Raw genomic sequence first — 25,443 nt, forward strand, 5'->3', positions numbered from 1 at the left:
AGTGAAAAATAGTGCGAAGGGGACAAATAATGTTAAAAAGACAAGCCTTAAGGCTTTGTCCCTTAACGCGTGGAGCATTCGCAATAAAGTGGATGAATTAATCACGCAAATAGATGTAAACGGGTATGATATAGTTGGGATTATGGAGACATGGCTGCAAAAATGACCAGGGATGGGAAATGAACATCCAGGGATTATCAGTAATTAGGAAGGACAGACAAAAAGCAAAAGGTGGTGGAATTGCATTGCTGGTTAAAGAGGAAATTAACACAATGGTGAGGGAAGAATATTAGCTCTGACGATGTGGAATCTGTATGGGTAGAGTTGAGAAATGCTAAGGGGCAAAAAACATTAGTGGGGGTTGTATATAGACCCCCAAACTGTAATGGTGATGTTGGGAATGACATTAAACAGGAAATTAGAAATGCATGCGATAAAGGAACATCTGTAATTATGGGTGACTTTAATCTGCATATAGATTGGGCAAATCAAATTAGTCTCAATACCGTACAGGAGGAATTCTTGGAGTGTATCCGGGATGGTTTTCTGGACCAATATGTTGAGGAACCAACTGGAGAACAGGCCATCCTAGACTGGGTATTGTGTAATGATAGAGGAATAATTGACAATCTAGTGGTGCGAGACCACTTGGGGACAAGCGACAATAATATGATAGAATTCTTCAAGATGGAGAGTGACGCAGTTGATTCTGAGACAAGGGTCCTGAATCTTCGTAAAGGAAACTACGAAGGTATAAGGTGCGAGTTGGCCATGATGGATTGGGAAACGTTACTTAAAGGGATGACGGTGGAAAGGCAATGGCAAACATTTAAAGAGCTCATGGATGAACTGCAACAATTCTTTATCCCTGTCTGGCACAAAAGTAAAACAGGAAAGGTAGCCAAATCATGGCTTACAAGGGAAATTAGCATTAGATCCAAGGAAGAGGCATATAAATTTGCCAGGAAAAACAACAGACCTGAGGATTGGGAGCAGTTTAGATTTCACAGGAGGACCAAGGGATTGATTAAGAAGGGGAAAATAGAGTACGAGAGCAAGCTTGCGGGGAACATAAAAAACTGACTAAACGTTTCTATAGGTATGTGAAGAGAAAAAGATTGAAGACAAATGTAGGTCCCTTACAGTCAGAAACAGGGGAATTTATTACGGGGAACAAAGAAATGGCTGACCAACTGAATAGATACTTTGGTTCTGTCTTCACAAAGGAGGACACAACTATCATACCAGAAATGTTGGGAAACACAGGGCTTAGTGAGAGAGAGGAACTGAAAGAAATCAGCATTAGTAGAGAAATGGTGTTGGGGAAATTGATGGGATTGAAGGTCAATAAATCCCCAGGGCCTGATAACCTGCATCCCAGAGTACTTAAGGAAGTGGCCCTAGAAATAGTGGATGCATTGGTGGTCATCTTCCAAGATTCTATAGACTCTGGAACAGTTCCTACAGATTGGAGGGTAGCTAATGTAACCCCACTATTTAAAAAGGGAGGTAGAGAGAAAGCAGGGAATTATAGACCAATCAGCCTGACGTCGGTAGTGGGGAAAATTCTCCGTCCATTATCAAAGATTTTATAGCAGAGCACTCAGAGAAGAGTGGTAGAATCGGGCCGAGGCAGCATGGATTTACGAAAGGGAAATCATGCTTGACAAATCTACTAGAATTCTTTGAGGATGTAACTAGCAGAGTTGATGAGGGGGAGCCAGTGGATGTGGTTTATTTGGACTTTCAGAAGGCTTTCGACAAAGTCGAAAATGAGATTAACATGTAAAATTAAAGCGCATGTGATTGGGGGTAGTGTATTGCGATGGATAGAAAATTGGTTGGCGGACAGGAAACAAAGAGTAGGGATAAATGGGTCTTTTTCCGAATGGCAGGCAGTGACTGGTGGGGTACCGCAGGGATTGGTGCTAGGACCCCAGCTATTCACAGTATACATATATGATTTAGATGAGGGAACTAAATGTAATATCTCCAAATTTGCAGACGACACAAAACTGGATGGGAGGGTGAGTTGTGAGGAGGATGCAGAGAGGCTTCAGTGTGATTTGGACAAGTTGAGTGAGTTAATGCATGGCAGATGCAGTATAATGTGGATAAATGTGAGGTTATCCATTTTGGTAGCAAAAACAGGAAGGCAGATTATCTGAACTGCTATAAACAGAGAGGGGAATATGCAGCGAGACCTGGGTGTTCTCGTACACCAGTCGCTGAAGGTAAGCATGCAGGTGCAACAGGCGGCAAAAAAGGCAAATGGTATGTTGGCCTTCATAGCGAGAGCGGATTCGAGTACAGGAGCAGGGATGTCTTGCTGCAATTATACAGGGCCTTGGTGAGGCCACAACTGGAATATTGTGTGCAGTTTTGGTCTCCTTATCTGAGGAAGGATGTTCTTGCTTTTGAGGGAGTGTAGCGAAGGTTTACCAGACTGATTCCTGGGATGGCGGGACTGACGTATGAGGAGAGATTGAGTCAGTTAGGATTATATTCGCTGGAGTTCAGAAGAGTGAGGGGGATCTCATAGAAACCTATAAAATTCTAACAGGACTTGACAGGGTAGATGCAGGAAGTATGTTCCCGATGGTGGGGGAGTCCAGAACCAGGGGTTATAGTCTAAGGATACGGGGTAAACCTTTCAGGACTGAGATGAGGAGAAATTTCTTCACCCAGAGAGTGGTGAGCCTGTGGAATTCACTACCACAGAAAGCAGTTGAGGCCAAAACATTGTACGTTTTCAAGAAGGAGTTAGATATAGCTCTTTGGTCTAAAGAGATCAAAGGGTATGGGGTGAAATCGGGAACAGGCTACTGAGTTGGACGATCAGCCATGATCATAATGAATGGTGGAGCAGGCTCGAAGGGCCTACTCCTGCTCCTAATTCTATGTTATCAAGAATCTATCTATTTCGGCCTTAAAAATATTCAAAGACTCTGCTTCCACCACCTTTTGAGGAAGAGAATTCCGAAGAGTCACGACGTTCTGACTGAAAATTTTTCTCATCTCTGTCTTAAATGGGTGATCTCTAATTCTAGATTCTCTCACAAGGGGAAAACATCCTTTCCACATCCACCCTGTTAAGACCCCTCAGGATCTTATATGTTTCAATCAAGTCGCCTCTTACTCTTCTAAATTCCAGTGGATACAAGCCTAGCCTGTCCAATCATTCCTCGTAAGACAGCCTGCCCATTCCAGCTATTAGTCTAGTAAACCTTCTCTGTTCTGCCTCCAACGCATTTACATCCTTCCTTAAATAAAGAGACCAATACTGTACACACTACTCCAGATGTGCCCTCACCAATGCCCTGTATAGCTGAAGCATAACCTCCCTACTTTTGTATTCAATTCCCCTTGTGATAAACGATAACATTCTATTAGCTTTCCGAATTACTTGCTGTACCTGCATACTCACCTTTTGTGATTCATGCTAAAACACCCAGATCCCTCTGCATCTCAGAGCTCTGCAATCTCTCACCATTGAGATAATATGCTTTTTTATTCTTCCTGCCGAAGTGGACAATTTCACACTTTCCCACATTATACTCCATTTGCCAGATTTTTGTCCATTCACGTAACATATCTATATCCCTTTGTAGCCTCCTGACATCCTCTTCTCAAGTTACTTTCTTATCTTTATCTCATCAGCAAATTTAGCAACCAGAACTTCGGTCCCTTCATTTAAGTCATTTATATAAATTGTAAAAAGTTGAGGTCCCAGCACAGATTCCGGTGGCACACCACCTGTTACATCTTGCCAACCAAAAAATGACCCATTTATGCCTACTCTTTTTCCTGTTAGCTAGCCAATCTTCTATCCATGCCAATATGTTACTCCCTACACCATGAGCTCTTATTTTCTGCAAAAACCTTTGCTGTGGCATCTTATCAAATTCCTTCTGGAAATCTAAGTACAATACATCCGGTTCCCCTTTATCCACAGCACATGTAACTCCCTCAAAGAACCCCAATAAATTGGTTAAACATGATTTTCCTTTCACAAAACTAGTTGACTCTGCCTGATTACCTTGAATTTTTCTAAATGCCCTGTTATAACATCTTTAGTAATAGCTTCTAATATTTTCCCCAAGACAGATATTAAATTAACTGGCCTGTAGTTTCCTGCTTTCTGTCTCCCTCCCTTTTTGAATAAAGGAGTTACATTCGCTATTTTCCAATCTAGCGGAACCTTCCCCAAATCTAGGGAATTTTGGAATATTAAAACTAATGCATCAACTATCTCACTAGCCATTTCTTTTAACACCCTAGGATTAAGTCCATCAATATCTTGTCAGCCCGCAGCTCCAACAATTTGTTCAGTACCACTTCCCTGGTGATTGTAATTTTCTTGAGTTCCTCCCTCCCTTCCATTTCCTGACTTACAGCTAATACTGGGATGTTACTTGTATCCTCAGTAGTGAAGACCGATGCAAAATATCTGTTCAATTCATCTGCCATCTCCTTATTATCCATCATTAATTCCCCAGACTCACTTTCTAGAGGACCAACACTCACTTTAACTCTTTTCTTTTTAAAATATCTATACAAACTCTTACTATCTGTCTTTATATTTCTAGCTAGCTTTCTCTCATACTCCGTTACCTTCTTTACCAATCTTTTAGTCATTCTTTGCTGTTTTTTATATTCTGTTCAATCTTCTGCCCTGCCTCCCATCTTTGTGCAATTATAGGCTTTTTCTTTAAGTTTGACACTATCTTTAACTGTTTTAGTTAACCACAGATGGCGGGTCCCAGCCTTGGAATTTTTCTTTCTCATTGAAATGTATCTATTCTGTGTATTCTGAAATATCCCCTTAAATGTCTGCCATTGCATCTCTATTGACCTATCCCTTAACCTGATTTGCCAGTTCACTTTAGCTAGCTCTGCTTTCATACCCTCATAATTTCCTTTATTTAAGTTTAAGATACTTGGACCCACTCTTCTCTCCCTCAAACTGAATGTAAAATTCAATCATATGATCGCTGCTACCTAGGGGTGCCTTAGCTATGAGGTCATTAATTAATCCCATCTCGTTGCACAATACCAGGTCTAGTATGGCCTGCTCTCTGGTTGACTCCAGAAAATATAGTTCCAAGAAATTATCCTGAAAACATTTGATGTACTCATCTAGGCTACATCTGCCCATCTGATTTTTCCAGTCTATATGTAGGTGAAAATCCCCCATAATTATCGCTGCACCTTTCTGACAAGCTGCCATTATTTCTTCCTTTATACCCTGTCCTACAGTGTGGCTAATGTTAAGTGGCCTGTACACCACTCCCACAAGTGACTTCCTACCTTTATGATTTCTCATCTCTACCCAAACTGCTTCTCCATCCTGGTCTCCTGAACTTAGGTCATCTCTCTCTACTGCGCTAATACCATCATTAAGAACAGAGCTCCCGAATGTGAACATCCCTTGTTCCAATCTGACTCAGGCCCCCTCCCCCAACTCTTTTTCTTGTACACTGATGATTGTATCGGTACGGTTTCCTGCTCCCGCCCTGAACTGGAAAACTTGATCAAAGTTGCTTCCAATTTCCACCCTTCTCTCACCTTTACATGGTCCATCTTCGACACTTCCCTTCCTCGACTTCTGTCTCCATCGCTGGGAATAGGCTGTCTACTAATATTCATTATGAGCCCACTTACTCCCACAGCTACCTCGACTACACTTCTTCACACCCTGCCTCCTGTAGGGACTCCATTCCATTCTCCCAGTTTCTCCGTCTCTGACACATCTGCTCTGATGATGCAACCTTCCACGACAGCGCTTCTGATATGTCTTCCTTTTTCCTCAACCAAAGATTCCCCCCCACTGTGGTTGACAGGACCCTCAACTATGTCCGGGCCATTTCCCGCACCTCTACCCTCACCCCTTCCCCTCCCTCCCAGAACCCCGACAGGGTTCCCCTTGTCCTCACTTTCCACCCTCGCAGCCTCCACATCCAAAGGATCATCCTCCGCCATGTCCAGCGTGATGCCACTAACAAACGCATCTTCCCCTCCCCTCCGCATTCCGAAGGTTTCATTCCCTCCATGACACCCTGATCCACTCCTTCATTACCCCCAACACCTCGTCCCCTTCCCATGCAATTGCAGGTGTAATACCTGCCCTTTTACCTCCTCTCTCCTCACTATCCAATGCCCCAAACACTCTTTTCAGGTGAAGCAGCAATTTACTTGTACTTATTTCAATTTAGTATACTGTATTCGCTGCTGACAACGTGGTCTCCTCTGCATTGGGAGAACAAATGAAGATTGGGTGACCGCGTTGCGGAACACCTCTGCTCAGTCCAAAAGCATGACCGCGAGCTTCCGGTTGCTGACCATTTCAACAGCCCACCCCCTGCTTTCATGCCCACATATCTGTCCTGGGCTTGCTGCAGTGTTCCAGTGAACATCAGCGCAAGTTTGAGGAACTGCATCGCATTTACTGATTAGGCATGTGAGACTGAACATTGAGTTCAGTAATTTCAGAGCATGACATGCTCCCCTTTATATTTTTAAGTTTTCATTTTAGTTTGTTTCATCATTCACTTTTTTACCATGTGCCTACCCACCTTTTTTTCATGTTCGTGCTTTGGACCAAGGCGGTTCATTTTTCTGGCAATTAACACCCTTGCTGCACTAAGGCTTTGTCTTTCAGCACACCATTAACGTACCGTTTGCCTTTGCTCAATGACCTCCTGGTCAGTTATTCTCTGTGACCCTCTGTCCTTCCCTTTTGTCCCACCCCTGCTTTATTTGCTTAAAACCTATTATGTTTCGAACATTTGCCAATTCGGGTGATGCGTCACTGACCTGAAATGTTAACTCTGCTTCTCTCTCCACAGATGCTGCCAGACTTGTTAATTATTTCCAGCATTTCTTGTTTTTATTTTATATTTAAGAAGTTGGCTGTCTACCTCCCTCTGTTCACAGCCTTCTCTTAAAAAAAACACTCCCTGCACGCCAAAGAGTGACACAACCCAACCCTAAGATCACTGCAATGATCACTTGCAACACTAGATCTTTAGACCAAACTAGTACAGAGGCGCAAGGGGAGAGCCAACTGTGTAACAGCCCCGACAAACAAATTTCTCTGCAGCACCTGTGGAAGAGCCTGTCACTCTAGAACTGGCCTTTATAGCCACTCCAGGCCTTGCTTCACAAACCACTGACCACCTCCAGGCGCTTATCCATTGTCTCTCGAGATAAGGAGGCCAAAGAAGTACAGTTGTAACTGCAATATTCATTGCAAATCCAGAATTAATACACAGTAGGTACATCTAAAAAGACTTAAAACATCTGCCTAAAACGATTAGACTTTTGTCGCGTTAGAAAGAAAAGACAACATTGTTTTGCTTTGAAACTGTCTTTAATTTCTTTAAGTAGATCTATGACAATATTTCCACATCCATTAAATAATAAGAGTAATTTGTTTTAAGCAACTTTTATATTACAAGAAAATTACTGTGCACTATATAATATTGTACAAAAATATGTTTATTCACTTATCTTAGTAAATCATCCACAATATCAGCATTATAGCATTTGGACTTCACATCACAGCAAGCATCTCTTGTGTTTTAGTGCATTGCACTGTGGAATAAGACTGCAACTGAGTTAATGTAGCCCTTTCAATTTAATGTCTGAATGGTTTTGGGTGCTGCACATTTCTCTTCTATCGCCCACCTCCTCCCTAATTTTTCTCTCTATCTCTCCCAAAGACTTGACTCACACAAGGGAATAGTTCCATGGGTGCTAGCTGTCTTCCAGTCTCTTGACAAGTGTCTTCAGGTGCAAGCTTAGGCAAAGTGTGTTGATGGGCTATTTCACCAGGGCAGGCACCATAATATAGCTTGATGTGCTCCTAGATCTTCATTCATATGTGCACTTTACAACAGAAGTCACTGGATAGCAAATCAGCACAAGGAACTCTGGTTTCCTCTTCTAATTTCACCAATCCCATCTTCAGGTGCAGAGGCCAACTGTAGTTCCAACTTGCCTGAAATTAATGGCTCAGCACAGATTGAGAATCAAACGTGGAAACCTATGGCTCACTGCTACCTTGCAGAATACCTTCACCCTCCGAGCCCTTGGGAGAGTCTCTTAAGAAGCACTTTCAATTAAAGACTTGACTTTGTGAATGGATAATGCTTAAGACAAGATTTGGAATGATAAAATATATTAGTGCAATGCAACTACACATTGTGAGGGGAAGAGGAGAACATAAGCCACTGAAGTGTCGTCATTTATTATGAACTACAACTACACTTAATCTCCAACAAAATGTGCAAAAAGTTCTGCCACTTGGTATTCACCTAGTTAGGATAAAGCTTGTCACTGATTGATCACCGGAAATGCATAAAACTAATGTCTACCTACACATTGCCAACAAGTCAATTAGAGTGCCCCTGGTACTCTGGGGTAGCTACAACTAATCATTTATAGTTTTTGCACAATAAAGTTTCACCATTAAGAGTTGTGCAAAAGGGTCAAAATGACCAGATTGATCTCTTCATCCTCAATATGTTGTATATGCTAGTGCGCCAATAACTTATTAAAAAAACCCACCCAGAACAGTATTAAGCTATTTCACCAGCTACTTCCTCAACCCTTCCAAACAAAGATTTTGGTTTGTGTTTCAACATGGTAGGTGTCGGAACACAAGAAGCTGGAACAAATACCACAGAGCAGTGATTTGCAGGGTAAACCATCCAGGGGTTCGTCAAAAAAGTCACTTAGTTTAAAGTGCGTTGACAAACATGGGAACTTGGAGCGGTTTAATATTCAGTGAAAAAAGGTGTGTTGGGAATGGACGGAACGGATCAGTGTGTCTAAATTGGTCACCTTTTGTGGCGCAAAAGGCAAGATTATTCCCTTCTTTCCCAGTCCAGAGCACAACATATCATCTGGAAAACAGTCATGCCTTTCAGGAAAGAGAAACAGCACCAAACCAAGTGCTCGGGTGCAACACAGGTAGGAATGGAACTTGGGTGTCGATACCTGTACAAGGATTCATAGATCACCCACACATGAGGAGACTGTTGCAATTCCAACACCATTTTAGGTGCAGCTCTGTGTCCCTTGCCTGCCATCCCACCAAGTATCCCACAATGCACTGCAAAAACAAAGTAACAGAGTAGGCAAAGTCGTTTTTCTCTAATCATCCAACAAAGCACCGGGATAATCAACTCAACTCAAGATTTCCCTGATGGACGCATACGTACTGCTCAATTCCTTTACACATTAAGAGGTTGCATATTATTAAATCATGGTTTATAATATATATATTACAATTATTTACAATTACTTTTCTTGAATTCATTGATTGACAATCATATACCTCCCCCCCACCTAAGGCCCACAATCATATTGCTTTATTAAAATAAAAGTCACATGGTGCCATCACTTTACACAAGTTCAAAGAAGCCAGACTGAACCAGCACTGCTTAACAATTAGGATTTCAGCAATGCTTTTACAACACTGTTTTAGTGCTCGAGATTCATAATAAAATGAAAGAATATTGTGCATATAGTGCAAAGTCAATAGATAACACAGTCAGGAACTGTATTAGCAAGGCTGGTAACACTATACAGGACACCCTCAGGGGTATAGAGATTGGACTGTAACTTCCATACCAGAGGCCCAATTGACTGATACTGCAGATTCTAATCATTTCATCTGAAAACCTCAAATATTTAAAACCCCAACTGATCAACATGCTTTGCACAAAATGTCAGAGAGTGACTTTTTTGTTCCCATGGTAATTTTTCTCCCCTCAGCTCTTGAATGTGTCAATTCTTAATGGGGTTGGTTTGTCCTGCTATACCTCATCTAAGCAGCCCTTCTCCATATGAAAGCCAAGAAAAGTCAGCAGTCTATTCAACTGTAGACAACATCACAGCCAACTTTAGATCCACCCTTACCAGACATTCCCACACATGCTCTTTCCAGCAGGTGTGATGGGAAATATTCAGGAGCAGGAACGGTGGCAGGTTTTTCAGCATCTCTGATGCAGGGGTAGTGAGGTCAAATGTAGCACCCTAACTGCTGCTCTGGCTTAGGTCAATCAAAAAGAATGTTGTAATCAAGGACAGGGTTTCTACCACACAGCTCAGGGGTAATGGTAGATTTCAAATGAGGCCCAATTTGTTTGGCTTGTTAGAACTATGTGCAAGGCTGTGATAAAAGCACAATGCTTCACTGAAGACATCACTCCCATTCAGCAAGTTATCCTGCAGAACAAAATTAAATCCCCTCCAACATTAAATTCTCCCCAAACTTCTACATCCTGGTTAAAAGGAGCATTTTGGGTGTTTAAAATTAACCTAAATTCTACTATGTCACTGGCAATATATTCTACTTTCAATTTTGGCTGAACGCAAAAATGTATTCCATCCTAACCCCTCCACCAAAATCTCCAGACTTGGCAAGTCTGCTCTGTTAATTCAGGTGAAACCAGTAATTCAGCATTTACACTGTGATAACACAATATGGGTAATATGAAGTTGTGTAAAGCATAATTTTCCCACTAGAATTTCTGCGAAGTACAACAGCAAGTGTGCGAAATTTTGATAGATAGGTCCCACTTGAACCATGAGAGGAAAAAGCCCACCTACCTGAGCATTAAACAGAGATTCTGTCCTTCCAGACTTGGGTGTTCTAGGGAAAGCATTGTTGCAACACTAGGATGAAGTGCTAAATGGAAAAAGGTTGTCACTGGCTGGGGTAGTGGTGGAAGCAATCTGAGGTGATGCATTGAGAGAGCATGGCATAGCATTGATGCATTGGTTTAACTTTGAATTTTTTTTCCTTGTAGTGTAGGTGTGCTACATAAGCCTGTGACAAACTGATTGGGAATAAAAAGGATTAGTTGTCCACTTTCAAATATAGAGCAATGGATCATTCGACTAGGCATGGATTAGGAAAATACACATCTATAGCAGAAAGAACAAGTTCTATGAGCATTATTCCCTGACTAGTCCTGAAGCTTTACTTTCAGATGTTGAATGCTTAACATCTTTATCCATAATTGTTGATGCATTATAAATCAAGAATAATGAAATGTTAAAACTATTTTTCTGAGTCAGTTGCCTTGCTGCATTGAAGGAAATCTTGATGTCATCAGTGAATCGCCCTGAGAGGGATTCAATGGTCTGAAGGTTTTTCTGCCCCAAAGTCCTGAACTCCCATTTCAGTTTAATACCCCCACTTGAAGAAAAAGACATCCCACCCACCCCAATGATGTTTTGTGCTCATTGTATTTTCTTACAGACATACAGCAGAGAAGATAAACATTTTTCACAGCTAACAGCCACAAATGTTATTGCCAGTCAGGAGGCATGAATGGTAAAAGGGGAAAGCTAATAATCAACTCTCTAAGGATTAACTGAGGTAGCAGCACTGACCAGATTGTAGAAACTATAAAACTGTTCAGAAGGAACCCTGTCCAAGGTTTTAGTTTAGTTTAGATTAGTTTTTAGTTTAGAGATACGGCAGTGAAACAGGCCCTTCGGCCCACCGAGTCTGTGCCGACCATCAACCACCCATTTATACTAATCCCACCCTAATTCCATATTCCTACCACATCCCTATATTTCCCTACCACCTACCTATACTAGGGGCAATTTATAATGGCCAATTTACCTATCACCCTGCAAGTCTTTGGCATGTGGGAGGAAACTGGAGCACCCGGAAGAAACCCACGCAGACACGGGGAGAACTTGCAAACTCCACACAGGCAGTACCCAGAATTGAACCCGGGTCGCTGGAGCTGTGAGGCTGCGGTGCTAACCACTGCGCCACTGTGCGTTTTGTGACTGCTTGTGTCCAGAATCACGCATCAGCAGGCATGTTCTTATGAAGTTCACATTCATAATGGGGAGGAATGGTGGCGCTCGGAAATGAACACTTTCCATTTTAGACAAGTCTTTGCCAGCATCCAACACGCTGAGGGCAGGTACAGCATGGGTTAGAAACAAAGTAACGATTCCTCTACGTTGTCTCTTCAATGGGACTCAGCTCCAGAACAGTGTTGCCTACACAGTGAAACATTTCCCCTTATTTCCCACACCAGCCACCCTGTCAACTTTGAATGAGATTGCCAATTTACTGCCAAATTAAGGGCACTTTGGTGCCCACTTGGAATTAATTTGAGTGACCCAACTCATTTCAAATATGGCCCTTACAACTAGAAAGGAAACTCCCATCCCACCAGACTGGGCTAGATTAGAGCTCAGCTGCCAGAAGTAAAAGGACATTATCTAACCCATTACCCATGCCCCAGTTATATTTCTCTTAAAATGCCGAGATACCGAAACAATTCCCCTCCTTTAAACTTGGTGCATATTTAGAAACACAGTTCAACAAAATTACATTTGTATCTACAAATCTTGAATACCACACTGACTGCAGACTACATTAAGAAAATGTGAATCTCAAGATTAAATCACATTTAATGCCCAATTTCAGGCTGCTCGCATTGATTTGCTTCATTGAACAGCTGCAACAGCATTCCCTCATCAGATTTCCCTGACCAATAATATACAGTATGCACCGAATTCCTTCAATTAAAATAACTGGGAGACACTATTTGAAAATGGTGCTGTGTTAAATAGGAGCAGGAGTTCCAGCAACTATATAAAGTGCTAGCGAGGTGAGCTGCATCAACACCTCAATAAGTAATGTGATGTGCAATAAATATTTATACTACTCAGAGGGCATCTTTTGCGCCCAAAGTGGCGTATTACTGCTTGGGAATTAAATGATTTCCTAAGTTGGGTCAGGCAAGGCCTCTCTTCTTTAGCCAAACAACATACCGAAGCACGAACTTCAGAAGCGCTTCCCACTGCACTTGGATGATATTTTTCCATTTCCTGTACCAGCCTCTGGCCTCTCCAGGTGAGATCACCAATTCAGTGGGAAGGTTGTGCTTTGGGCCTCATTCTATTCAGGACAGGTCACTTTGCCTAGCAGACAGTGACCACCTTTGCCCCAGTCAAGCATTGATTTGAACCCCAGGTCTGTAAGTATATAAATCACTGGTTCCCTGTTGGGAACTCCATAGCTCAAACAACTGGGTTACAAATGAATTGTTCACATCATGTGTAAAACAAATTCATGCGGTTCCTCTTAAACATCTGATTATTTCATTTGCCCCAAAATTGCTGGATTCCAATCTGCTCTGGAAGGTGAAGTTCTTGCCAACAAACTGATTTTTCTTACTCCCCTCCTCTCCTGACGTTGCTGGGTGATGGTTCCACAGGTGTTATCAGCCTGATGGTACTGCACCCAAGTGCTAATCTTCACATCTGAACTTCAATAGGAAGTGTATCAGGTTAGTTGGCCATGCAGGTCACTATGCCAAGCCCAAACTTGACTCAGATGTCTACATGCGCACTTTCAGCAGGAGCAGGAGGACCCCAAGCTTCTCTCCTAAGCTTCCCAGGAGCAATAAGCCGTAACCACTACAATTAGTACCGTAACTCAGCACAGACTAGGGTTTGAATCTGAGCGCTTACTGGCCTGAATTCCTCAGCCCCACATTGGCAGGTGATTCACCCGAGTCAAAGGAATTAATTGAGAGAAATATTTTAAAATTTAATTCAAACTTCAGCTACCGTTCACTGAGTATTTTAAGGGATGGAATTTCTTTTTAAATTTAAAGTGCAAAAATGGTACCCCTTGAAACAAACTATTTCTACTACTCAAAAACTGGTTGTGACACTGTACCAAATATCAGTTAAGCTTCTGCTCTCTTCCATCATGCTGTGATTAAAATAACTTTCGGAAAGTCTTCTAAATGCAATTTCAAATTTGTCAAAATTAATTGACTTCAATTTATCCAGACAATAACATTCTTGTCAATTTTGGGAGTCTTAAAATTTCCGTAATTACCAATTTTGCTGTATAATATTGATTTGTAAAAAAAATTCTATTCCACTTTACCATTCTATGCCCTGATCAGGTTTTGCTGGGAGCTAAAGTCACCAACCTACCCTAGTTAACAGCTGTGAAAAATGCCCAATTTCCAGTATTGTCAACAGTTTAGCTATAAGGGAGCGTGTCCAACATCATTTCAAACACCCACCGTCCACATACAAATGCGTGCGTGGATTTCTTGTCCCCTAAAGACACTTTTCCCTGAAGTCCATGAAAATGAGACACAGATAACCCTTCATTAGCAACGGGATGGAACATTTGAAAGAGGAATATTAGAGGACACTTTGTATTTTCTTTATAAATGCCGTTCTCTCACTTTGGCCCTCAACATCAAATTCTTCACAATCCGATTCGGATAAATCCCCGTCCTTCCAGGTGTCAGAAATTCCTTTGTAAGATATAATCCCTTTCCCGTTTTGTAGAGTGTAGACTTTCACTTTGCTGAACTGGAATCCTGATCTGACCTGAAGAACTATAAATATTATAAAAAATACCATTATAATGAAGGCACAGATGGTCAACGCAAACCATATTGGTACATGTGATTCAGTCAGCGGTTCAACAACTTCCTCATTCTCCAGGGGAGATTCCCTGCTGACTTGCATCTGCGGTGAGCAGCTCAACTCAATTTCATTGTAGTGTGAATGAGGGAGGCAGGAAAGGCAGCGATAGGCTGTAAACCCGTTGCACGTGCGGCAGGAAGCATGACAAGGAAGGCAGGCCAAAACTTGAGGAGATTCAATGTCGTTTTCCATGGGACCATCGATGAGTCCTTTGTAAAAGCCAGGCGGACATTTTTCCACGCAGCTTTGTTGATGCAGAAAAAACATGTCTTTGCATTCTGAGAAAACAGAATAGGAGAGAAACAAATACTTCAGGAACAATTTCAATACTGACAACTTTTCAGCTAGTGAGGCTCCAGACAGACAAGGCAAAGAGATTCAGCCAAGATAACAAATATTCCCCATTATTTAAGACTAGATTGAATTTAATTATAAAACAGGATCTAAGGGCTCACTTACAGTTGGTGTAATTAATATTGGTTTAACAGACTAAAGGCTGAAAAGGTCTGAGGAGTCTGCACAGTATTTTAAACAAAGCTTCATAACCATTTTTACTGTGTTCACTTGAATGATAAACTATAACAGTGAGAGGTTTTGTCCTTTCAAACTTGGGTTGAGTCAGCAGAGAACATTTGAGCTGTATAATGTGAGGATGAAGCACTGGTGAAGCAGCAGAATGGAGTTTCAGGTGATGAATTAGGAGCAACAATAATGAAGCATTTTAGTCGAACGTTCATTATGGCACTGGCTTATTTCTTTGTCACGAGACAGGGTTAAAAGCCAAGTTCAGGCGCAACTCATTTAGATACATTTATTATTGATATTACATCTAGTCAGAAGCTTCGGAATGGGGCAAGACCATTTCAATTCAAGCCTTACTGTTTTTATTTGTATATAAATGCTTTATTAATGTGTTTAATTTCTCCCAGTTATTTTCTGAAAAGTACATTTTGCATATCATATTCACATTGCGTAGTCCATCCAAAACTATTTTTTGCCTTTCTTCCATATAGCTAGACACCTTTACCTAACAAAATTCTAGATCTCAGTATTAAAAGCTCCAATTGTTCTAGCATCCAGTCTTTTGGAGTGAATTTCAGATTTTCACCATCCTTTGAAGAATTATTTCCTAATTTCACAACTAAATAGCTTAATTTTAAGATTATGCCTTCTTGTTCTGGATCCCCCCCACCCCACCCCCGAGGAAAGAGATTCACTAGGGTCAATACAGAGAAACTAGTTTAAACACCTCTATTAGATCACACCTTAATATTCTAAGCTCAAAAGAATACAAGCCAAGTTTATTCAACCTCCCCATATAATTTTATTCTTTAAATATGTATCGTTCTGGCGAATGTGCTGTACCCTTTTCCAAGGACAATATCTTTCCTGAGGTTTGGTACTTCAAACAGGATCTGACCAAGACTCTGGACGTCTCACTTTAAATTCCAACCCCTTGAGATAGAAGCCAACATTTTATCTATCATTTTGAAACTGCTCGTTATGTCCTATCTTCCAATGGGGATAGTTATAAATCATTTTTCATTGCTTCCATTCACATCCATTTATTGGTTAAATTGGCTAATAAGTTTGTTTCCTTGAACGGTGTTGCCCCCAGCACTCAAATTTCCTACCTCCTCCATCCCATCCACAAGCTCTCTATTCCTGACTCTGTGGCATTTGTGCATTGCCTCTTCCCTTTACCTCACCTCTGGCATCTATGCCTTCAGCCCTCTAGGACCATTGCGTTATAATTCACCCCCTTCGCCTCTTCCCCCCCCCCCCCCCTCTCACCTCCTTAAAACTCATCCCTCACCAAGTTTTGGTCAGTTCTCCTAAAATTTCCTTGCTTGTCTCAGCATCAATCTTTGACTGATTATGCCTCTGTGAAACACTGTATAAATTCAAGTTGCTGTGGTTATTTTGAATCCAAGCTGTACAGTGAGGTGTTTATTTTATCACCTTCCAAAGTTGACCTAGATGATGAGTGCATATGATATAATTATTGAGTGTTTTCTGCTTCAACCCTGGGCTCATTAAAAATTACTTGGATATTGGGTAGGTAAAGGCAAACTCCAGACCACTGGAAGCAAAGGGCACCGAGAGCAGTTCTCAGACATGAAATCCAAGAAAAACTGCAAGAAAACATAAGGAGCATCCAACAAGCAGTGTATTGGTATGTTAAAGTGTACTGACTTAAGTATACCCTCTTCTTAAAGATACAAATCTGTCGATATATGTTTTGAGATCAATCACATTTCAGATGTCACACTTCAAGGTATAAAAGTGTTCATTTAACATTATTTTCTTCTAACCTCATCATTTACAAGAACTCCCCAGTCAACTGCAATTAAACTCAGTTTGTGCTTATTCACTACAATTGGACTTAGTGGCCCTAAAAGGGTAGACCAACTGAAATGCATCTCCACCTTTGGGGCAGAAAATTACACTGTGCACAATAGTCCTGGAATAAAACAACAGGTTATGTGAACTTACTGGGAACTATGAGCACGAGCAAGAAATACAATGGTGTACTAAATTAGCTTGATAACAGCATATGCAGCTCGTTCTAAATTTGCAAATGCGCTGCTAGAGCACCAGCTACAAACCAGGACAAATATCATTTTAGTATCAAATGGGCAATAATTAAAAATAAATGAAGCTGGACATAACCAATTACAAAGCAGCATTTTATTTTTTTTTTTAAAGTACTGACCTTAAAGAGGCATGAAATAAAAAAAAAACACACTAGAAATATTTACAGTGCCCATTAAATATTTTATATATATGTATACGAGAGCGAGAGAGAGAAAGGAAGGAAGGAAGGATAAGATTTTAGGCGGACGCCCTTTTTCAGAACTTCTGATACAGGCTCTGCACCTGAAGTCATCAGCTGTCTTCGCTAAGCAAACAGTAACTGTATTGCGTGCTTTCATTCCAGATTTCCCACATTCACAGAGCTTTTCCCTTTTACAAGAAATCATAGAATAAGGAGAGGTGTTTCTATGAATCTACTCTCTTTTTAAAATTACAAGTAGGAAAAAAGGTAAGAATGCGAAACAGGTTATAAAAAAAATTCCTAAAAGACAAATTAAAAATGAGAAAATATACCTGTGAACTTCAAAGAAACCCACAAACTTCTTTTAAAATCACCTATTAAAATGTTCCCCGTTGAAACACGGCTCAAAAGATCAAAACAACAGACTCCTTTTTCACTGAAAATTATGTAAAATGGATCTAAAAGCAGATAACTTGAGTGTTTTAAAATTCAACTCAAAACAAAGCTGAGGCATTGCTTCCATTTAGCAAGCAGACTATGAACGATGAATTTACTGAACAGAACTGGCTGTACCTGCAACCTGATCAGTAGACAGAAGCCTTTTAAAATGCTTAGCAGGGTGCATGAAGACAAACTTTGAAGTTTTTCAAAGCATTTTCCCCAATTATTTTCTTGTGATAAAATCCAGGTGTTTACCTCAATTGCTAAAATTCAGCAAAACACAGGCCCTACTGGTATCTTGCCCTAGGAGCCATTCATTCATGTGAGCACTTAGTGAATTCTCACAGGTTATTCAACCATGTAGGGAACTTCAGCTGAACTCAACCAGGTATGTCTTCACACAATGCCCACACAGTGAGAGTCACTGGAGATTAACCAAGGGTGGGAGTCCTGCCCAATTTTTCCCCTCCCCAGACCAGAGATGTGGACCTCAATTGTAGCATCCCTGATACTGTCCAGCTAACAGCAGCTGACTGAACACAGACCATGATGGACTGAACCTGGACCTTGTGATCTGAACAATCTGCGTTCACCCATTAAGCCGTAAAGAAGCTAAAAGTTTAAGATTTTAAACATATCAACCTATATTTCAAAAAATAGGGCATAGAGGTCTGTGTGCCTGTAAACACAACCCCTTCTCCCTTTCTTTACAAATTAATCAGCAAACATGCTGGTATTTGGTCATAACATTGGTTACAAGTCATTCGAATCTGAGGAGCTCTCAACACATCACGTCTGTGGTCAGCAAACATAGTGCCAACGTATCCCTGAGAGAACAGTGACAGGTCATGGAGAAATTTATCACTTTACTGCAAAGTGTACAATCAAAGTTCACTTTGAGAGCACAAAGAACTGCTTCCCCTTCTGACTGATGTGCTGCAAAGCTGAAGAGATTTACTCAAAGAGAGAACCTCTAGTCAGGGAAAATTTTAAAATATGTTGCAAAGCAAAAGCCATAATGAAAAAAAAAGAATCAAACGGAGTTGGGCACCAACCCACTCAGCCCCGCAAAAACACGAGCTAATTACTGCACTGTGTTGACTTGACTTTATTCTATACCACAGCCTCCAATCACCCTTCACATCCAGGTGCAACTTTTCTTGTCCGTCTGTCTCTCTAGTCAATTACTACGCTGGTCATCACTCGCCTGAACTTTCCTGACTAGCTTTTCCTAAGCTGCCAATACTGCATCCGACAACACTCTTCCTACTCTCACAGCTGTCTGATCCCTGGAAAGTACTTCCCACTTACATCACCCTTCCCTTCCTCTCTTTCCAAAGTTGGAATTATCGATTCCCAACGGACCTTATTTTCCATCCTTTTCTTAAGTCTTTGTCAAGTCATTATGCTCAGCATTATGAACTGTAGTCTTTCACCTAGGTTTCGTTAAAAGAAAAATTCTAAAAGGTAAAACAATAAATTGACTGAACAGTTTGTTTCACTATATCATTGCTTATACTCACCATAACATGGCAATGACTGCAAGGCTAGCATAATAATATAAGCTGATGTGTTGGTTTCTAATCTTAGTTAAGTATGACAGTACTCTTTATGGGATGAAAGTAGCAATTTAACACAGTTAGCACAAATGCCGATACAGGCACTTTTAAGGTAGAACACTTGTAACTATTTCAGACCTGTACCGGGAATAACTTCAAATTAGAGTTTATTAATAAGTGGTCATTTTATTCCTTTTTATCTGTTCCCCTCGCCCCCAATCACTCCACTAAACTTTACCCATGGCTTTTTACAACAAGCACACAATGGCCCTTTACATGGGAAGAATTAGCACCAAATGGTCAGCCTGTAAGATAAACCAATAATGCTGCAAGATGATCTTTTATCTACTGGGGCTCAACGCATCATTTGTAAAAAAAACAGAAAAAAAAAACTCATACTAGGCAGCAAATGTAAGTGAAGTGCCATTATAAGCATCTACTAACTTCTGAAGGTTACCACTAGTCATTCAGGCCAATAACTTTACAGAAAGACTTCACTAAGCTCTGTCAAATTTATGTCAATTTCATAAAATTAATTTGAAAGATTTTATATTCATTAGTCATTTAATTTTTGACACTTTGAAAAAGCCAACAGTCAAACTCAATCAAACTAAATATGGAACTGTTCACTCCTAGAGTCAGAATTATTTAACTTGTTAAACATTTAACAGCATAAAAAACATCCATGAATTACTCTCTGTAATGCTGGTTTTTTGGAGGGTTTGGGGCAGTGGTAGGGGAACTTAAGGATTTCTTGATACATATTTGTCAATATTTTCCGGTTCCTGCTTGTAGAGGGCGCTCTGAGACAAAAAGCTTTATTCCTCTTGTTAAATTCAAACCCCTGCTTTTTATTTGTTGCTTACTCACCCGCGCACACTTGCTGAGAGTTCAGCGTCTTGCAATTGGTGGGTCTCGTGATGTTGGTCAATTTCTGCCGCCTGTGGTCATCTGGTGCCGTCCCGTACAGAACCAGTGTAAACTGTCTCAGGGTACCTGAATAGATAATAAATGCACAAAGTTTCTGTATTACAAATATCTGCTACACATTGCTAGAAGCATGCATGTTAAACGACAATCTGGACTGTAATAAAGCTACGATTATATGAGAGAATTAAAGACACTAATTTTTTGGGAATATGAAAAAGATTGAATCAGCATTTGGAAGACAGCAAGTGGGAGGAGGAGAGACCAGTTAGGGTGTGGCCCTTTAATAAATTTTCTATGAAGGGATACACCTGCCATTATTCTACCTTTTTAAATCTGGATCCAGTTTTGAAAATTATGAAGGTTTTTGAGCACATAAACCTGGAAAAGACTCTTTCTGCAGGTTGGTGAATCAGTAACATGGGGTCATAGATGAAGACCAGCACTAGGTGAATGATGGAGGTAACTGAAGAAATGTTTTCAAATGGAGCATTGTTAGGACATGAAATTTACTACAAGAGGCAGAAACAAGATTATCTAAACGCGAACTACATATTCAAAAATATTCAAGGATATGGGGAAAAAGCAGAGAAAAGGCATTACAGCAGTAGCTCCAACAAGCACAACAGCCTCCTTCTGCAGTGTAATTTCTATGATTCACACATGACCGTTGGGGGAACGGGGTTTCAGACTAGGTACTTAATGCCAAATTTGGAAACACAAACCATAATTATTTGCACCAGACGTATTCTCCAATTCCAGAACCCAATCTCCTGAGGGTTTTTCATCCCAGGAATGTGTAGTCATAAATGCCCAGTCAGTAAATCCCTCAGATGAGTAGTCACGCTGCCTGCAGCAGATAAAAACACAATTGTAAATTAGTACAAAGCTCAATGGTTCTTCCATCCCAAAATACTAAGAAAAATTGATGCCATTATTTCCTTTTGTCTCTGCCCCAAAAGAAATAAAAGGATTTTTAAGTAATTGTACACACACATTACTTCATTTCTGAAAGTGCACAATGCAATGCTTAATATCCCTTCCCAATTTTAGTGCTAATCATGCAAAAACAGCATTCTACATACAAATGGTAAAGTCTATGCTCTATTTGCTGAGTGATGGACAGGGATTTAATTATGATCTCCTGAAATCGAACTCCAAGATGATGACATTTAGGGTAGTGCTCTGTCCTCCTTCTGTCCTTGAAAGTCTAGAAGGTAAGAATGAAGGACTGTAATTCATTGTCCCTCATACCAGAGACCAAATGCCACAGCAGTTAAATCATGAGCTTCACATAAACAAGTAGATTCAAGTTTACTCTCTGCACAAAACATTGTTGGAGATAAAGACTCTCAGATTACCCCTGCAGTGGTAGGTCCAATAACACGCTCCATTTAGTCGGACAAAATGGGATATAGGTCAGAAACTCCTTAATCATGTGAATCCCATGTATTAGAATAGCCCTCCCCAACCACCTCCCCTAAAGGTAAACTTCCTATAAACAGGATGATTCAGCTCACCTTCAACTCTGGGAAGGTTAAAATTTCTTATATTTTAAAGTGCCTAAATAACTGCATTGCTCTGATTATTTGTTTCAATTAAGCAATGTTTGTGTATGGAGTTTTTACAGAAATGTCCCAGCAATATTCAGAGCTTGTAAAAGATCTGCATTTGCTGAAGTGAAAACCAGCCCATTATTTAGTGACATTTTTATAAAAGCAAGTTTCACTAGCAGGACTCCTTCAGAATTCTTTACAATTGCACAGACTCAATACCAGTACAATCACTTACCTTTAAACTGCATTGCTCTTTGCGTACAACTCAGTGACATACTCACAGTATACAGAATTTAGTAAAATGAGGCGAGGTACACATCACAACAATGAGTGAGCTTTAGAGTGGCTGTGGAGATCGAGTTGGAGTGGTACTAGTGTGCATTGCTGTGACTGTGTCTGATCACTTTTGGTTGTGCCATCAAAGCTCCGATGGTTACCCCAGTCAGATAGGATGGAGCACGTTCCAGGTGACTGGCTTACAACTATATATGTGCCGACCACCAGCAGTGAATCAGGGATTAGGGACTAGATTTCTCATGGTTCATCCTCAACAGATACATCATTCTCACCCACTCCGTTATCTTCCATAGAGCTTTAATTGACCCGGTTTGGGGATGCAAGAGGAGGAAGCGGGTCATCCAGCCACCCCCTCAGCTACATAATGCAACACATTGAACTTCAAACTCCTCTCTGCTGGATACAAATGAACAAAATGGTCTCAAACACAAAGGTGCTTAAACTAAAAAAAACAGCATGTTGAGAGCTGTTTCCATTATTCACAGGATATTTATAATTCGTAATTTTTGCGCACTCTCTCACCTCTTTTGAGCTACAGATTTCACCGAGTGATTAGCAACATCATACCTTGGTGCCAACAGAGTTGACCTTGTCCCCATGGGACTGGTGAGGTATATAGCCAAGTCTCCACGCCGGTTGTATGATAGCGTGATTCTTGCCTGCACATGCTCCAAGGACTGGATAAAATTTGCACTTCCAAGGCACGCATCAACCCCTTTCCGTATCTCTAAGTGGTTACCAATATCCCTAAAAGGATAAGTTGCACATCAGAACTGTAGAAATTCCTGAGCTGAATTGAAGTATCATGATATCCATTTAAATCATCCATCAGCATGCAGAGTATAAACAAGATCAGTCAGTTGGGGCCCAGAGCCTCATACAGCATTTCCAGGGTTAGTGATCCGTTGTAGCGCAAATTCCAGGTTGAATCCTGCATATTTCAGATTGTCCTAGCTGGTAGAACTTTTGCCTTAAAATCAAACTGTCTAGTTTCAAACCCCATCTAGGACTAGAACATATAACCTAGGCTAGCTGACTAGAGTTTTATTGGGGAGAATATACTGTCAGAGATGAGCTGATAGAATAAGATCCTGCCTGCCTGCTCTGGTGGTTCAACTGACTATTAAATGATCCCATATTATTTGGAGAACAGCAGGGAGTGTCTTAGTCCAAATACCCCAGATCCTCCTCAGAAGAAACAGATTAGCTTGACATGCATCCCTTGCTGTGTGCAAACTGGCTTAAACAATCAACTCATACATGAAGTGCTTTGGATCATTTGAGAGATATGCTAGGACAACACAAGTCTTTTCTTCACTTACTGTGTTTAATATAACTTGGAGCTGGCATACTGCATTTTTATGTAATGTCCGGGAGACAGGTAGCAGTCACCAACATGCAGACAGCAAGTACAGTAGTAGCACATTTAGTGGGCAGGCAGGAAAGAACAGTCAATGTGGAAAGCATAAAGACAAAGGGTAGAAGAATGCTAACAGCGAGACCTGGGCAGAGCGACAACCACAACAAGCCACTTGTCCAAGCAATAAGTTTTATAGTTAAGAATTCTGCACACCAGGGGTGCTGGCCATATATTCTTCACCTCAAGGATGAAACAGTACATACAGATGGTAACTTTTTGATCAGCAAGTCAGAACATCTGGTCAGTGGAGATTCCAAGAAAGCCATTAGTGATAAAATATACAAGCAAACACATTTCCACGTAACATGAAGTAAACTGCATTTCCCAAATCACTGTTGAAAGCATGTGATACATTATCACTTCTGCTCAAACCACAGTTAGATTACAGAAACCAGCAGGCCTGACAGAACAGCAAGTTCTTTATTTCGAACTCTCAATGTTAACGAAGTTGTAAGTTTACAATCAGTGCAAAGCAGCGATACCAGATGATGTGAAGCTGAAGGCTTTTTCAACCACCCCTCCCTGCCAAAGTATGATTCAAACAACTTTACTCCCGAGTTATACTGCATTGCTTGAGTTAATACAAAAATGTGTAGTATAAAACAGGCAGTTTACTTAAAATTTTCTGTCCTATTTTTACAGCTGCGCTACAAACACAGTCAACAAATTCCCATTACACTGAATTCTCAAGAGGATATTTTGACATTATTCACATGTTGCTTCAATTGACATCATGCTGTAATGAATATAATCTACTGTTCCAACTGCCAAGACACCAGGAACTCACTATCAGATACTGCAAATTGGCTTAATGCATTTTTAATGAAAATGATACTGATTAGATTATCCATTATCACAGGTACTAAGACATTATTGGTTGCTACTGCATCTCACGTTCCACATACTGCATGCATGTACACGCCTACCTAGAAACTGCACTGAGATATTACTGTATAAACAATTTAGCTTGCGAAATTACTTTTGCTATTTAACAATCATTAATACTGGTATTCTTTAAATAGCAGACACGGAACCTCAAACAAAAAAGGCTGGGTTTATGATTTCACACAAGAGTTAGGTTATGCGTCAACCTCTCATGGTGCTGCACGTAGGGAATCAAGATGAACCACAGGCTTCAGGTGAAATAGGATGAGAGTCCAGGAAATAATTGGACCAAGGCACACATATAATTTTGTCCCTATTATACATGCTGCACTATTTTTATATTTCCATTATGAGTTTGTCTTTATAATGGAAACTGCCAATGTAAACTTGGCACACTAAGTCTGCACCCTCTCGGTAGGGTAATGCTAAATAACCATCAGCAACAGGAATCCTGGCCAATTATCCCTCTCTAATTTGAGAGACTTAAGATGATTTTAGCACCCCTACTGCTGCCTGTCTGAGATCACCTAATACAGCACAGACTGAGTATCAAATCTGAGATCTTGCTCGGCTTTGTGGTTCACTTATTGTAGCTGACTGACTTTTAAAAAAGTACTGACATTTTTCCCTTTTCCATATTAATGCAGTAGAATTCAAGGATTATATTCAAATACTCTAGACAGAATACTTTAAAATGAGCAGTATAAGCTAGTAAAATCGTCAAAACACTTCTGGGAAAAGTGCATCTCAATAGAGAAACGATAAACTGATTGAAGTTAGTGCTGAGGGTTTCTTTTTTATAATATCCCTGAATAAAGGTTGTTTGGTAGAAGCACAAATAATTGTGGCAGATCTATTGCAAAGGTCTCACTATTCACACAGGTAATAGACAATTGTCCCTTCATCAGAATTAGGTTATCAGCCAAATCATACACACACACCCAAACACATACAAACAAACTTTTAATCCTGCTACTATACCAACAACCACAGTCCTGTGGCAACTAATCTGTCAGACACCCTGTCACCACAAAAAACTATTCAATCCCTGATTCAGCATAACTAGTACAGCTA

At 40.6% G+C, this 25,443-nt stretch overlaps 1 protein-coding gene across 1 annotated transcript in view; it reads right to left on the reverse strand.

Annotated features, from left to right (window-relative positions):
- Positions 1 to 8,245: 8,245 nt before the first annotated feature.
- Positions 8,246 to 25,443, reverse strand: part of furina (furin (paired basic amino acid cleaving enzyme) a) — a 119,415-nt gene continuing 102,217 nt past the window's right edge. Inside the window, exons 12-15 of the mRNA XM_068015604.1 lie at positions 22,632 to 22,811; positions 20,937 to 21,061; positions 20,155 to 20,280; positions 8,246 to 14,783 (exon numbers count right to left, since the gene is read on the reverse strand). Of these exons, the coding sequence (XP_067871705.1) occupies positions 14,215 to 14,783; positions 20,155 to 20,280; positions 20,937 to 21,061; positions 22,632 to 22,811 (1,000 nt within the window). The 3' untranslated portion in view covers positions 8,246 to 14,214. The remainder of the gene's footprint in view (positions 14,784 to 20,154; positions 20,281 to 20,936; positions 21,062 to 22,631; positions 22,812 to 25,443) is intronic.

The sequence above is a fragment of the Heterodontus francisci genome, chromosome 35, assembly GCF_036365525.1.
Source record: "Heterodontus francisci isolate sHetFra1 chromosome 35, sHetFra1.hap1, whole genome shotgun sequence".
Lineage (NCBI taxonomy): Eukaryota > Metazoa > Chordata > Chondrichthyes > Heterodontiformes > Heterodontidae > Heterodontus > Heterodontus francisci.